General features: G+C 47.2%; 1 protein-coding gene across 1 annotated transcript in view; it reads left to right on the forward strand.

Moving 5' to 3' along the window:
* The window catches only part of CTSD (cathepsin D), a 33,452-nt gene that overhangs the window by 10,479 nt on the left and 9,787 nt on the right, over positions 1-13,186 (forward strand). The window contains exons 2-4 of the mRNA XM_030560593.1: positions 2,683-2,807; positions 5,644-5,762; positions 11,784-11,983. Of these exons, the coding sequence (XP_030416453.1) occupies positions 2,683-2,807; positions 5,644-5,762; positions 11,784-11,983 (444 nt within the window). The remainder of the gene's footprint in view (positions 1-2,682; positions 2,808-5,643; positions 5,763-11,783; positions 11,984-13,186) is intronic.

A 13,186-nucleotide genomic window follows, 5' to 3' on the forward strand; every position in this document is an offset into this window, starting at 1 on the left:
GTAACAACCAGCGCTGCAAAATTGTCGATGTAGACATACCCTTCCTTTCCCCCTGGCTCAGCAGGAGGGTCTTTCCTCTTCACCTGCCTCTTGAAAAGTTTCTGATCCCTGCTAGCCTGAGGACTAAACCTCCCCAGCCAGGGTGGGAAATACTTGTGCTGTCACTTCTCTCCCTTGCAATGTGTGGGAATAGGACTCTTGTGCACTGCAATTGTCACAATGCCAGTTGGCTTGCTAATTAATGATTTTTCACCTTACTCCCTCTCTCTCTTCATTTTGTAATAGCTTTGTTTCCTTCCTGGCTTCACACCACTTTTGTGTTTCTTTCCTATAGTAGATTGAGTGTGTTTTCAGCATTTGCCTAGAATCTTCCTTTTCTCGCCCTCTCCCACTTCTCTGCCTTCTCCCTGCTATTTTTTGTCTTTGCTTTCTTTCTCCCTCCCCCACCCCTCTCTGCAATAAACAAATAAAACATCCTGTCTCTCTGAGTTTCCTGACTTATCTTTTCCCTCCCACTCACTCACAAATAGGAGTTGAAAATCTTTCCAGACTTCTGTGCGCCATTGGAATAAAACTAGTAGCCAATAGAAGTTGGTCCTATGAAAGATATTACCTCACCTGTCTTGTCTAGCCAAAAACTGATAAGAACTAAGGGAAGGCATTACCCATGTGAGAAGCCAGACGCATGTCTAGCTCCTGGGAGTCCTGCTTGGAATCTCTGATCCCTGCTCAAGGACTCTTTTCATATCAATCCCTGGCTTGCAGGTCTAGTAGGTGATCATTGTGTATTCCCTACTGCACCTATCCCCTCCCTGCTGGAAGGGAAATTGAGTATTTCTCTCACTCACACGCCTACCATTTTTTAGCTGCAAGGGTGCTTGGAAAGTTCCCTGCTACTCTACCTCTATCCAAGCTTGTTTGAGTCATGACTCCCCTCCAGTGCCCAGTGAATAGATCCATATTAATTTATGCTTCTGCTGCTACTTACAGCCCTCCCCAGTGTCAGCTGGGCTGAAACTGACCTGATTCTTGGAATGGCAACAATGCAGATTGGCAAAACTGTGGTCCAGTTTCACTCTGCTGCAGCTTGGCAGAGTGAAGAGCAGCAGCAGAGGCACCAGAGCTGGCTGTCTACAGACTGCACTGCATCAGTACACACTTGGTTCACATGTGCAAGGTTCTCTTCACTGTCATAAGGATTAGAAACTTCTTATTTTAATTAAAACTTCAAATGAGCAGACGCTAATGTCCCTAACCTCAGAAATCTACCCACCCAGTGCACAGGAGCAAGCAAGTGTAATCTAGCCCTACTTACACTTGTTGGGGTTAGAAAAAAATCTCAGGGAGATGGATGCCCAAGGTACTGTCTGCGGGCAGCGAATTTTTTGTGGCTGACACTTTGGTTTACATATTAAAAAATTTAAATGTGTTTTTAAAAATGAGGGTGCGAGCTGGTAAGAAACTAGAGGGATATCAGGCTGTCTGGGCAAGATAAAACCTCCACAGAAGTGCACATCGATCTGTAAAACAGCCTACATATGGTTTGCTATGCTTGGGAGTAGCTGGGAGGCGACAGCCCCATCTACATTCTGAGGCACCTGGACAAACAGAGAAGGCAGGGGTTTAATATACTGATTTAGAATGACCTGTTCTGTTTCACGCATGATTTCCTGATGTTGTTAGTTACTACCTACTAAGAACTGACAGCAGGTGGGGTACTTGGGAGATGGCAGAGTCACTTTAATAAAATAAAAATACAACTGGAAGTAGCCTCACTTGGTGTCTATATGCGATAACTTCCACGTATTCTCTGAGGAATTTTCCTCTGTTGTGTGTGTTATGGTAGCACCTAGAGGGTTAAGAGGCCTTGATCCCATAATGCTAGGTGCTGTACAAACATGTAGTGAGAAATAGACTCTCTTACATTCTAAATGAACAAGACAGGCAAAGAGAATATTACCACCATTTTTTTTCAGAAGGAGAACCGAGGCACCAAGAGATTAAGTCATCTGGTCAAGATCACGTCAGAAGTCTGTAGCAGAGCTGGGAACAGAGCCCAGACCTTAAATTTGTACTGTAGGGCTTCATCACAAGCCCATCCCTCCTTTCAGCCCTTTGTAACTGTGCGCCTTGGGCAGAGGAGAGAGAGGGAGACTCCTACCAACTGCAACCTTGTAACCTCTTTGGATGCTACTGTATCTATTGGATTCTCTGCTGTTCCTTTCAGTGATTCTTGCGGTGAGGCTGACTACCCTAGGAGTGAAAATCAGTGGAGGGTAGGCTTCCTAGTTACCTTTGAGGATTTGGGCTTGTGAGCTTACTGCGCCATGTGTTCCTACACTAATTCCCTCCTGGGAGAGGCTGGGATGGAGCGGCTGTTGAGCTCACCACAGCCAACATCTACTGTGCCCTTCCCTACAAATGATTCCTGCTGGAAGAGGCTGTACTGGAATGATTACTGAGCTTGCTATCACCAGCACTTGTCTACACCATTCCCGCTCCTGCTGGGGGAAGTAGGGATTGCAATGCAGTCTTACACCACTAAGTTATTTATGTATCAACCCCAGAGGATTATCGGTTCAATTCAATTTTTGAGCGAGAGCGCCTGGGAATACTCTCCTTGTTGCCACATAACTTTTGTCTGTATTAACACTCCTTTCTTGCTCTCCTCTTCTCCCTCAGGCTCAGTACTACGGAGAGATTAACATTGGGACGCCACCACAAAAGTTCACTGTGGTCTTTGACACTGGATCATCAAACCTCTGGGTGCCCTCTGTCCATTGCAACCTCCTGGACATCGCCTTGCTGTAAGTAGCTCTTGTGCTGTGTAGCTGCTTGGCCTTATGACCTTTAGCAGCCTCCCATTCCTTGCGTATCCAGTACAGGCACCAAAGAGCTGCCCCTGTGAACCAGGGAAGAAGGTCAGACCACCTGAGGGAGAAACCCCTGGCCTGCAGAGGTAACTAGAATCTTACCAAACAAGTCTGTCCTGCAGACTTCTTGGCCCATGAGTGGGCCAGCTGGAGCAGTCAGGGAGAATAACCCAAGTGAAACACTGAATGCTGTAGGGGTCTCTTGTGTTCTCATTTGCACTCCCAGTCCCAGGATGGCTTCACCAGCTTAGGCAGCTGCCAGCATGGCTAAGCTAGACACAGATGGTCCCTGTCCTTGGCACCTGTAGCCACTAGGTCTTCAAAATAAATATCTTCTTTTTCTTTCCCCCTTAAGTTTGTCCAGCCCAGGGGTTTGGAGGATGCAGTCGTTTGTTTTGCACTTTTTCAGCTCACCAGAGCAAGCCATTCCTTGCCCTGTGGTGATAGATGCATTAGTGGAGCATAGTACTGATATCTGGGCATTGGCACTCTTGTCCCTTGACTGAGGAGAAAGGGACAAGGAGAGTCTATGCTGATGGGTTTATCAATGGCCCACTTGAAATGGGGGAGTGGCATTGGCGGTGGGAGGGGTGAGTGAAATACAGAACAACAATAATATCCACTCTTACAGCGGTCTTCTCAGTAGAGCTCGAACCTTAACAAAGGAGATGTCAATATCTTTATCCCCATTTTACAGATGGAACACAAAAAGCGAAGCAACTTGCCCAAGGTCACCAGCAACAGCCAGGAATAATACCATATGTCCTGAGTCCAGTCCAGTGTGCTGGTCAAGTTAATGGCTCTTCCTTCTCCCCATCTCTGTCCCTGCTCTGTCTCTTCCCCTTCCTTTCCCCCATCTCTCACACACTCTCTTTGGGAATTGACCTTGATTGGGTAATAAGCCATTCCATGAGTCGCTCTACTTCTCCTTAAATTATAGCTATGTTGTCCTATTGCTCAATGCTGTCAAAAAAACCTATCTTGCTAGATCTGATACCAACTGTCCTAGTTTCTAGTGTTATTGCCCAGAATGTGCATGCACATGTTTATTGATATATAATTAATGATAACCGAGTTTAAAAAAAAAATGTTGTGGCTAAAACCAAAGGCTTAGAAATTACAAGGTTTTCACCCAGTGATGTTGCAGTATAATAAATCTCCAAAGAAGATGTCAAACCCAACTGTGTAAAATGCCTTTTAAAAGCCACCGAATGTGCTACTTAAGCAGAATGGAGAAAGTGGAGCCAACAAATATACAAACATGAAAGGTGACCTGCAAAGCTGGGGGGGGGGGGAATATTGGACTTGTGCCCTTTATGATTCATAGTGGTTTGGCAGGTGGATATATAGGAGATTTGGGCCCTGTCTAGGCTACAGACTCTCTGATTCCAGACTGGTCTATCTTGGAGATTCTGTACCTCTAGAGAACTAGGGAAGTGGTGACAACCCATGAGGCAGGAGTAAGATAGCTGAGCAGTTGAGAGGGGAAGAGATTTTAGCTGGTCTGTTTACAGCTCTGTGGTCCTGATTCTCCACTTGCACCTTGTACTGCTCATTTTACTGTAGTGCAAAACAAATGTATAATGCTCCCAAACTGGAACTGAGTTTACACAGATGTGATTAGACCCAAGGTGCCAGGCAATGATGTATTGGGTCCCATCTATTTGGCTTGTTTGTCTTTCGACCTATTTTAATTCCAGGGATTAATAAACATTTGGGAGCAAGGATGGCATTGCTAATGACTTGTTGTCTCCAACCTTATAATTAAAAACAATCCATGTCAGCTGAGACATCCATTTACACCCTGGAGCAAAACTGGGGAAGAAATAAATAAAATTCCTGAACTTTCTAAGGTATAAAACAAATAGGTGTGGAGGAATACATCCTTTTCCCCCCCCCCGCCCCCTTTTCTTTTTTTTTTAAACTAAAACCTTCCAGGCCATCTTTATAAAGAAGGGCAGAAAATGTATATTTTAAGAAATCTTTTCCAGACCACCTCTAAGAAGGACACACTATGTGATGTAAATGAGTGAATACAAAAATTAATGTTTGTGTTTAATACCTGTATATACTTAAATTCACCCAAACTCTCCATAGCCCAAAGCAGCTTTCTCTTGGGGCAGTTATGGTGACTTGAGCATCACTCTCATGGTTTCTAATGTCCACTGACATAACAGCCATGTGCAGTCTAGTCTCTAAATATGGTAGCCAAATCCTATTCAACTGCTAAATCGGATCTCATAATTGAATTCCTCGCATGTTAGAAATGCTTTATAAGGCATTCCGGAATTGGCATATGTAAGAATCAGAGCTCTGCTTACCCTCTCCTTCAGCATACATTTACTTTTAAGAGCAGGTGAGACAGCATGGTCTGGAGTTCTGAGCATGGGATTAGGAGCCTGGAAGTCCTGAGTTTCCTGATCTATGTTCCAGCACTGACTTTAGTGTGACCTTGACGTCTCTGCTTCTTCCCCTCCCCCACCATATGTAAAAGGGGGATAACAATCCCCTATTGCACCTCTCAGGCGGGTTGTGACATTAATTTCTAGGACTTCCTGACAGCTGCTTCCTTTTTTTTTTAATTTCAAATTGTTGTTGAAATTTTGACAGAAAAATTGTGGGAAATTTTTTCCAACTTTTGTTTTAGGGGAGATCAGCTCATTTAATTAGCTAATGCCCGACCAGTGCTTCAAACAGGCAACACACTGTATAAGTTGCTGAGCAGCATTAATATTGTGTGTATCTGCTATATTCCTTTTCCTCGCTGCAGTGATCCATCACAAATATGACTCCTCCAAATCCAGTACGTACCAGAAGAACGGCACAGCTTTCGCCATCCATTATGGAACCGGGAGCCTCTCTGGATTCCTCAGCCAGGATGCTGTGGGGGTTAGTAATGACTGTACTTCACTTCTGCAACCCATGTAGGCCCTCGTTGAGCCAGGAATTCAGGCATGTGCCTTTGATTTCAATGGGCCTTAGCAATACCCATCAGATCTCAAAGCATTTTACACAGGTCAGTATCGTAAAGTGGGGAAACTGAGGCACAGAGAGGGGGAATTAACTTGCCGACAGTTACCTAGCAGGCCAGTGGTTGTTAGGAATAGAACCCATGTCTCCCGACTCCCAGTCCAGTTCGCTAGTCACTGGGAAAGACTGTATCCCACTATTCCTTAAAGGTAAGCACTTGCTCAAGTGCTTTGCTGAAGCAGGGCCTTAGTTGAGGGTCTCGGTCCGCCTCCCCCAGGGACACTTGTCCATGTTGCAATTGGCAGATCTCATTACCGAGGCTAAGCATTGAGTGAAAATGGAGATTAAACTACCCTACGTCCACTAGAGGTAGTCCCATCATATCATACTTGAGGCAGTCTGGGATGAGCTTGCCCTGCTGTTGCCTGTATTGCACTGGTTCTGCTTCTGTGTAGAAACTTGGGGCCTACATTTTCAAGGGACCTGTGATTTTTGGGGCGGTGCATCCTTTTTTCCAGCACTTAACTTGAGACAACTTAAAGGAACCTGATGACCAGGAAGTGCAGAGCATCCACCCTCTGAAAAATCAGGCTACTTCAGTGTGTCTCAAGTTAGGCACTCAGAAAATGAGATGCCCACAATCACTCTTGAAAATGTGGCTGAGGGCTTTCAAAGTCACAGCTGTGACTTAGCGCTCAAGTCCTGTCGAAAGTCACTGGGACTTGGGCTTCCAAATTACGTAGAGCCAGATCCTCAAGGTGTTGAAAATCAATGCATGTGAGGATCCTATATACCTCAGAGGATCTGGGCCTTAGTCTTCAGTGTCGGCTTGAGAGCCCTAAACTTGCTAAGCAAAATAGATACATCTATAAACCTATTTTAGGTAGGCCCAGAAATCCATTGGCATTTTCTCCGTCTGTCCCAGTTTAAAAGTGTTGGCTAACAAAGTCTGCTGGTGTCAAAAGAAAGGGATCCCTCTCTTTCTCCACCTCACTGCACAGAAGAACAGCCTAAACTGAATTTCCAATCTGGCTTGGACTAGACTCTGGCCCCCCTCTGCCAGAATCTTTTCTAGACTAGTGCAGAAATACTTGACTTACAGTCAAAACATTCCTCTTGTAGGTGTTATCCCCATAAGCAACAAGAGACTCTGGGACCGATTCAAAATGAATCAGTCAATGGGTAGACTTGCAGTGAGTTCAGATGACGCCATTAGTGAGTTTCCCCTTGCTAAGATTGACTGTCAGTATTGCCTGGTCGGGTGAAAGGATTTGCCACCCCACAATGAGCAAGGATTGACCTCCAAAACCAGTAGAACTTTCCTCCCTCCATTCCCACCCCCAAAAACTGCACTGGTCTTGGGAGATCTGTACAGCCCAATGCTATCCCTGTACCTCCATTCTAGCTCTGTCCCTGCCTCCCATGCCTACTTCCCTGGCTTCACAACATTCAGTTCTAGATGATCTAGACCAGGGGTGGCCAACCATGGCTCCAGAGCCACATGCAACTCTTCACAGGTTAATATGCGGCTCCTTGCATAGGTGCTGACTCGGGCTGGAGCTGCAGACACTAACTTTCCAATGCGCCAGGGAGTGCAACCCCCTGCTCTGCCCCCACTCCACCCCTTCCCTCAAGCCTGCTTGCGGCAGGCGTGGGGAGTGAGGGGGAGATGCTGATTGATGGGGTTGCTGGTGGGCAGGAGGCACTGGGGACTGGAGGGGGGGGGGAGCTGATGGGTGCGGGGTTGCTGACATATTACTCTTTGTCAATGTACCTTGGTAAATTCTGGCTCCTTCTCAGGCTCAGGTTGGCCACCCCTGATCTAGACCCTAGTCATTTCCATTCAGGAAGCTTCTCGGATTCACTAAAACCCCTTCCAAGCATTTTATCGTTGTTCCCGAATGAAGTCATTTTGCATTTAACAATAAATGTTCCACTTCTGTTAGGTTTAAAAAAAAAAAGTCTAGCGATAGAGATGTCTGCTTTTGCCCTGTGCTGTCGGTTGCTGCTAGTGGGATTGGAGGATTGCAGGGAGAGAGCAGCGGGGGGGAGCTGGGCGCAGGTGACTGGAGGGATGAAGAGGCCATTTGAAAGGAGCTGCTCCAATGATGGAGTGGGGCGGCGATCCAAAGCAGCTGGCTTTATGGGATTGTGTTAGTAGGTTTCAGTGCTCTACAGTTTAATGGAGGGAGCGAAATGGAGTCAGAAGGGAAATTGCAGCTTTTTTTAATTATCACTGTAATGCCTTCTTTTTAATTAGTTTGTTCCTGAGCCTGCGTGAGTAGGGGGGGTGGGAAAGGGCTCTCTGCAGCCATTGCAATTGGCAATGTTCAGCTTCCCTGTGTGCGGAAGTGATCGAAGTCTATCCCATGATAAGCCGAGTTTACAATGCAAAGGAGCACTGCAGTGGGTTCTTGGCACTCGGAGGTGGGCGCTAAATGCTGGGAACCCAAGAGGCTTCCCGTACTGGGCCAGATCCAGCATTCATTGCACACCCCAAATTTCCACTGATGTCAGAGAGAGGCTTGGGATGCACAGGAGATGTGAAATGGAAGCCATTGTCAGTGTCTGAGCACAGACCTAAAATGCAGCCATCAGGCCAGGCCAGGTGCTCAGCAGGTTGACATCAGCAAAGCGCCATCAAAGTCACGATTTGTCAGCTGTGGGTCTGGCTTGGCAGGTGTTTGGCAAGGACAGCTGACTAGATGAAAGGGAATGAAGGATTGTGTCTTTCCCTTCTCTGCTTTCCCCCAAATCCCAGCCCCTAAACATGGGTGTCCTGAACCTTTATTGAACATCCCAGGGAAAAACACCCCATGAGAAGTAATAGAAACACAGAAATTTAGGGCTGGAGGGAACTTCAAGGTCCTCTAGTCCAACCCCACACACTGAGGCAGGACCAGCCAAGACCATCCTTGACAGGTATTTGTCCAATTTGGTCTTAAAAACTTCCAGTGAGGAAGATTCCACAACCTTCCTTGGAAGCCTTCACCAGCCGTGTAGAAAACTTTCTGCCTTCCTGATGGAGCTGGGAATTGCACTCCAAATAGCAAACAGTGAATACAGCTGTAGCAGAGGCACCTCTGCCTCCTAGAGTACTGGTAATCCTGAGTTCTGTCAAGGGTTTCTAGCTTCACAGGGAGTTTAGGGGGTGCGTTACAAGTATAAGACAGAAAGCACAGACCGGTGAGTGCTGGGCTGATGGCCCTGCACAGTGAAGTCCTCATTTAGCCACACAGCAGAAAGGGAGTATTCAAGGCCAGATTCCCAGCTGGGGTAAATTGTCCCCATTCCACTGAAGTCATTGGAGCTAACCCTGCCCTACACCAACTGAGGATTTGACCTTTGTGCCCCTCTCCATTTGTGATCTTTCTGCTGAGACTGCTAACTAGGGTGCCAATTGCAGGATGTGATGCGTGACACCTCTCTGCAAGGAACTGGAGTGAGGCCATCAAACAGCCATCAGCTAGAAATGATTTTTGATCATTATGTACCTGGATGGAAGCCAAACTAGTGACTTAGAGAGGGAAAGTTCTGTAACCCAATGCCTTTGCTCTGCTAAAGATGCTCTCAGACTTCAAGCCTGAAAATGTTTGCACGCCTGGCTATCTTTGTGCGTGTAAAAATGTTAGCGATTTTTGGGCAGCTCCCCAGTTGGCGTAAATTAGCGTTGCTCCCGCTAGGGATTGGGCCCATCAAATATTTTATTGCTGTTGTTTAAAAACTGAAGTTGTGCTGTGGTGGTACCTTTTATCACTTCTGAAAATGCCTCCCTCTTCTCAGTGCGTTACCGGACGTGTCACTCAGATCCTTTCTGCCCCACATCCTGCTCTGTGGCTTTTGTCTCTTGTGAAGCAAATTACACTTTGAAACAGAAAGTGTTCTTAGTCCAGTTAAAATAAGAGCTCTCTGTACACATACCAGGCCTGCACACACACCTTTACACACTGACACAGAGCGAGGCACTATTTAAACCTGCGGGGATTTTAGTCATTTACAAGGGATCGTTTTCTGATGTCAGGTCAGAGATGTTGCATTTTTCAGTACAGTACATCTCACTGTAATGCTGCCAATGAGAGTTTCAGACCCAGCCAGGGTGGACTGAGGAATGATGGTTAGGACTCTGAAAGCATCCTGGTCCAATTGGTAAAATTGCCTGTGATCATTTTAAGCCATGAGATCTCTTGAACTGCTAGAGCTAGAAACCAAAGGCCAGATCCTTATCTGGTGTAAATCATCCTAGCTCCATTGATTTCTGTGGGGCCACACTGATCTCCTAGTGCTTTATACCATATCAGTCCTTCTAGCCATGAGTCTGGCAAGAGAGCTGACCTTATATTCATATCAGTCAGATTGCCGCTTTGCCCCTCCCACCACCCAAACACAACCCTTTTGTGCCAACCTCAATTTCCTGACTTGCTTTCCTGAGAACTGTGGGAGTCAGCATCTATGGTGTCTGCTTTCTGAATGTTTGGGGTCTCCTGATTCAAAAGATATAAGTAGGGCCGTAAATGTGGATGGGGAAACTTCCCGTACACTGAGGGATGTGCAATCCAAATCCCACTAGACAGACAAACATGTGGCACAGACCAGCAGTTCATGAGGGGAGGCTACAGATTCTAGCTAGGAGAATAAGCTAAATGGGGTTTGGGTTTGAGGGAGGAAAGAGAGCGATGCAGGAAGGGAGGTTGTTTCTGAAGTAGGGGAGAGCATGATGGCTGCTGACTGGAAGGAAGGGAAAGGTGAGTAGGTGATTTGGGAATGAAAGAAGGAGCTGTAGGTGGGACAGGATTCTGTAAGGCCTTGTGGGTAAGGACAGAAACCAGTGGAGGGACTGAAAGAGCAGAATTGATGTGGTCACAATGGGAGCTCCCATTAGCAGTGGTTGCTTCAGACTTGCCTTTGATGGGGGAGAGCAGTGAGGCAGTCAAGCCAGACAGGAGATGATTGAGGGGTGGGGTTGCAGGGGATGACCTCAGTAAGGGGATAGCAAGGAAAGGACAAGTAGAAGCTACAGGACTCAGCAACTTGCCAGATGTGTGTGGTGACAGAGCGTGGAGACGGGAAGGATAACAGCGCTGCCAGTGGTGATGGGGGGCCATTTTGAACTGGAGTTGAACACACAAGTGCAGAGGTTAGGGAAAAGGGCAGTAGGGGTGGTGGTCGCTATGGTAGGTGAAGGAATGGGTGGGAGATGGCATCCCCTAAAGAGAGGGAGTACAAAGCGGGGAAAGAATACAGAATCATGTGGAGCAAAGAGGAGGCCAAGAAGTCACGGAAAAACACACTGAGAGCATGAGGAGAAATCAGGAAAGCGCAAGGCCAGGGAAGCCATGAGGTGAAAGCCAAGGAGCGAATGGGATTTGTTATTTTTACTGTTACATGTCTTACCATAGCACCTAACGGCCCCAGTCATGGACCAGAACCCCATTGTGCTGGACACTGTACAAATGCTGAACAAAAAGACACTCCCTACCCCAAGGAGCTAAGCTATCAGTGACCTGCAGGAGGGCTGTTTCAGTTCAGTGGTGGGGGCACAGATCGAGCCGAGGGGCTCAAAGAGAGCGAGCCAAGAGAAATGAGAGAGCAGCTAGAGGAGTAAGTCTGATCCAGGGAAGGGAGCATAAGCATTTCCTGTCACCCTATTCACGAGGAGCTGTGAGGGCCCAGTGTTGGTCTGCCTGCACTAGATGGGAGCTGTATCTCCAATGGCCTGTATTTGTAGCATAGCATTCTGACCTGAGACCTACCCGTGGTTTCTGTGTGAGGCACGCATTGAGAGGCAGGATCTCTCTAGCCAATGCTAGACCAGAGAACAGCTCTCACACATAGACTCCATCCTGTTTCCAGGAAAGTGCTTTCTCCCACCCAGTATTCTGAAACTGTCTCTTTTTAACCATCTTGGTTTTGGGTGGGATTTTTTTTTCCCCCTCCCTGCAGATTGGTGACTTAGTTGTCAAGGACCAGATCTTTGGTGAAGCAACCAAGCAACCTGGCATAACTTTCATCGCTGCCAAGTTCGACGGCATTATGGGCATGGCCTTCCCGAAGATCTCTGTGGACAAAGTCACACCCTTCTTTGATAATGTCATTCAGCAGAAGCTGGTGGATAAGAACATCTTTTCCTTCTACCTCAACAGGTAACACTGTGGGGGCACGGAGCTCATTCTTGAGACATCACATCTGGCTGTCTCCAACCTGTGGGCCACCTCCTGTCCTCCCACCCTCATTCCAAGGATCAGACCCTCGGTGTAAAGGGGCACAGCTGTATGGAAATCAATGGAGCTGCATCCTTTTGGCACCAGAAGAGGGCTTGGCCCCAGAATCCCATTATTGCAATAGGGTGTGTTTTCTGACACCCTTACTACTTCAGAGAGAGTGGGCATTCATCTGTTGCTGTAGCTACTTCCCACAGGTTGCTTGGCATCAGGCAACTGACTGAAGAGCTCCGTACAAAGCTGTTTTTTATTTTTATTTTTAATTTCAGTTCTCTGGAGCTCTGCTGATTTACATCAGCTGCGAAACATTCCCTTTCCTGAATGCCTACAGCATGTTTGTCACTGGGCAAGTCAGTGCACGTCCTGCCCCGAGGAGCTTACAGTCAAATGGCCCGATCCTTTGAGGAGATGGAGCGTCCCCAAAAAGACTTGGGAGCTGCTGAGCATCCTCTCTATCCAGCCCTAAGTTTTTCTCTGTCTGGCCCCTTAGACAGTCACTTCCACCTATGCACTTCCACCTGATCAGAATGGTAGCCTTTCACACCCACTTTGCACAGGTGGCGTTAATAGTGTAATAACAAAGTAGGGCTGGAAGTGACCTCCAGAGGTCATCTAGTCCACCCCCCTGTACTGAGGCAGGACCAAGTATACCCGGATGCCTACCCAAAGGGTAGAGCAATGGGGAATGGGACCTCAGGTAGTGCAGAACTCTACCCACTGTGTATATGTCGGCTGAAAGTCAAACTCTGGACTGGGAAGAAGTCATGAATTCCTTCTGGGTTGGTTCACATGAGGCCTGTGCATATAGCATGTGGTGATTGGAGTCACTGGTAGGCCTTGCTGAAGGAGTTTAGGCCTGATTCCTCCTCCTTGTACCGGTGACAGTTGGGAGTACCATCACAGAGCTACATTGATATGAAACCAGTGTGAGGAAGGGGAGATTCTGGGTCTTTGTTTCTAAGAGGAGGGGTTGAATGTGGTGCTGAGGTGGGCCAGGAGAGGCTGTGCGTCCCAAGGGGAGTGGGAGATGAGTGGGAAAAGACAATACAGAGGGAGGACTGGGATCATGGCAGCAGGAGGCCCTGTCATACCCTCACTGGCTCGGTCATACCTATCACCACTCCT

Source organism: Gopherus evgoodei, chromosome 4, assembly GCF_007399415.2.
Source record: "Gopherus evgoodei ecotype Sinaloan lineage chromosome 4, rGopEvg1_v1.p, whole genome shotgun sequence".
NCBI lineage: Eukaryota > Metazoa > Chordata > Testudines > Testudinidae > Gopherus > Gopherus evgoodei.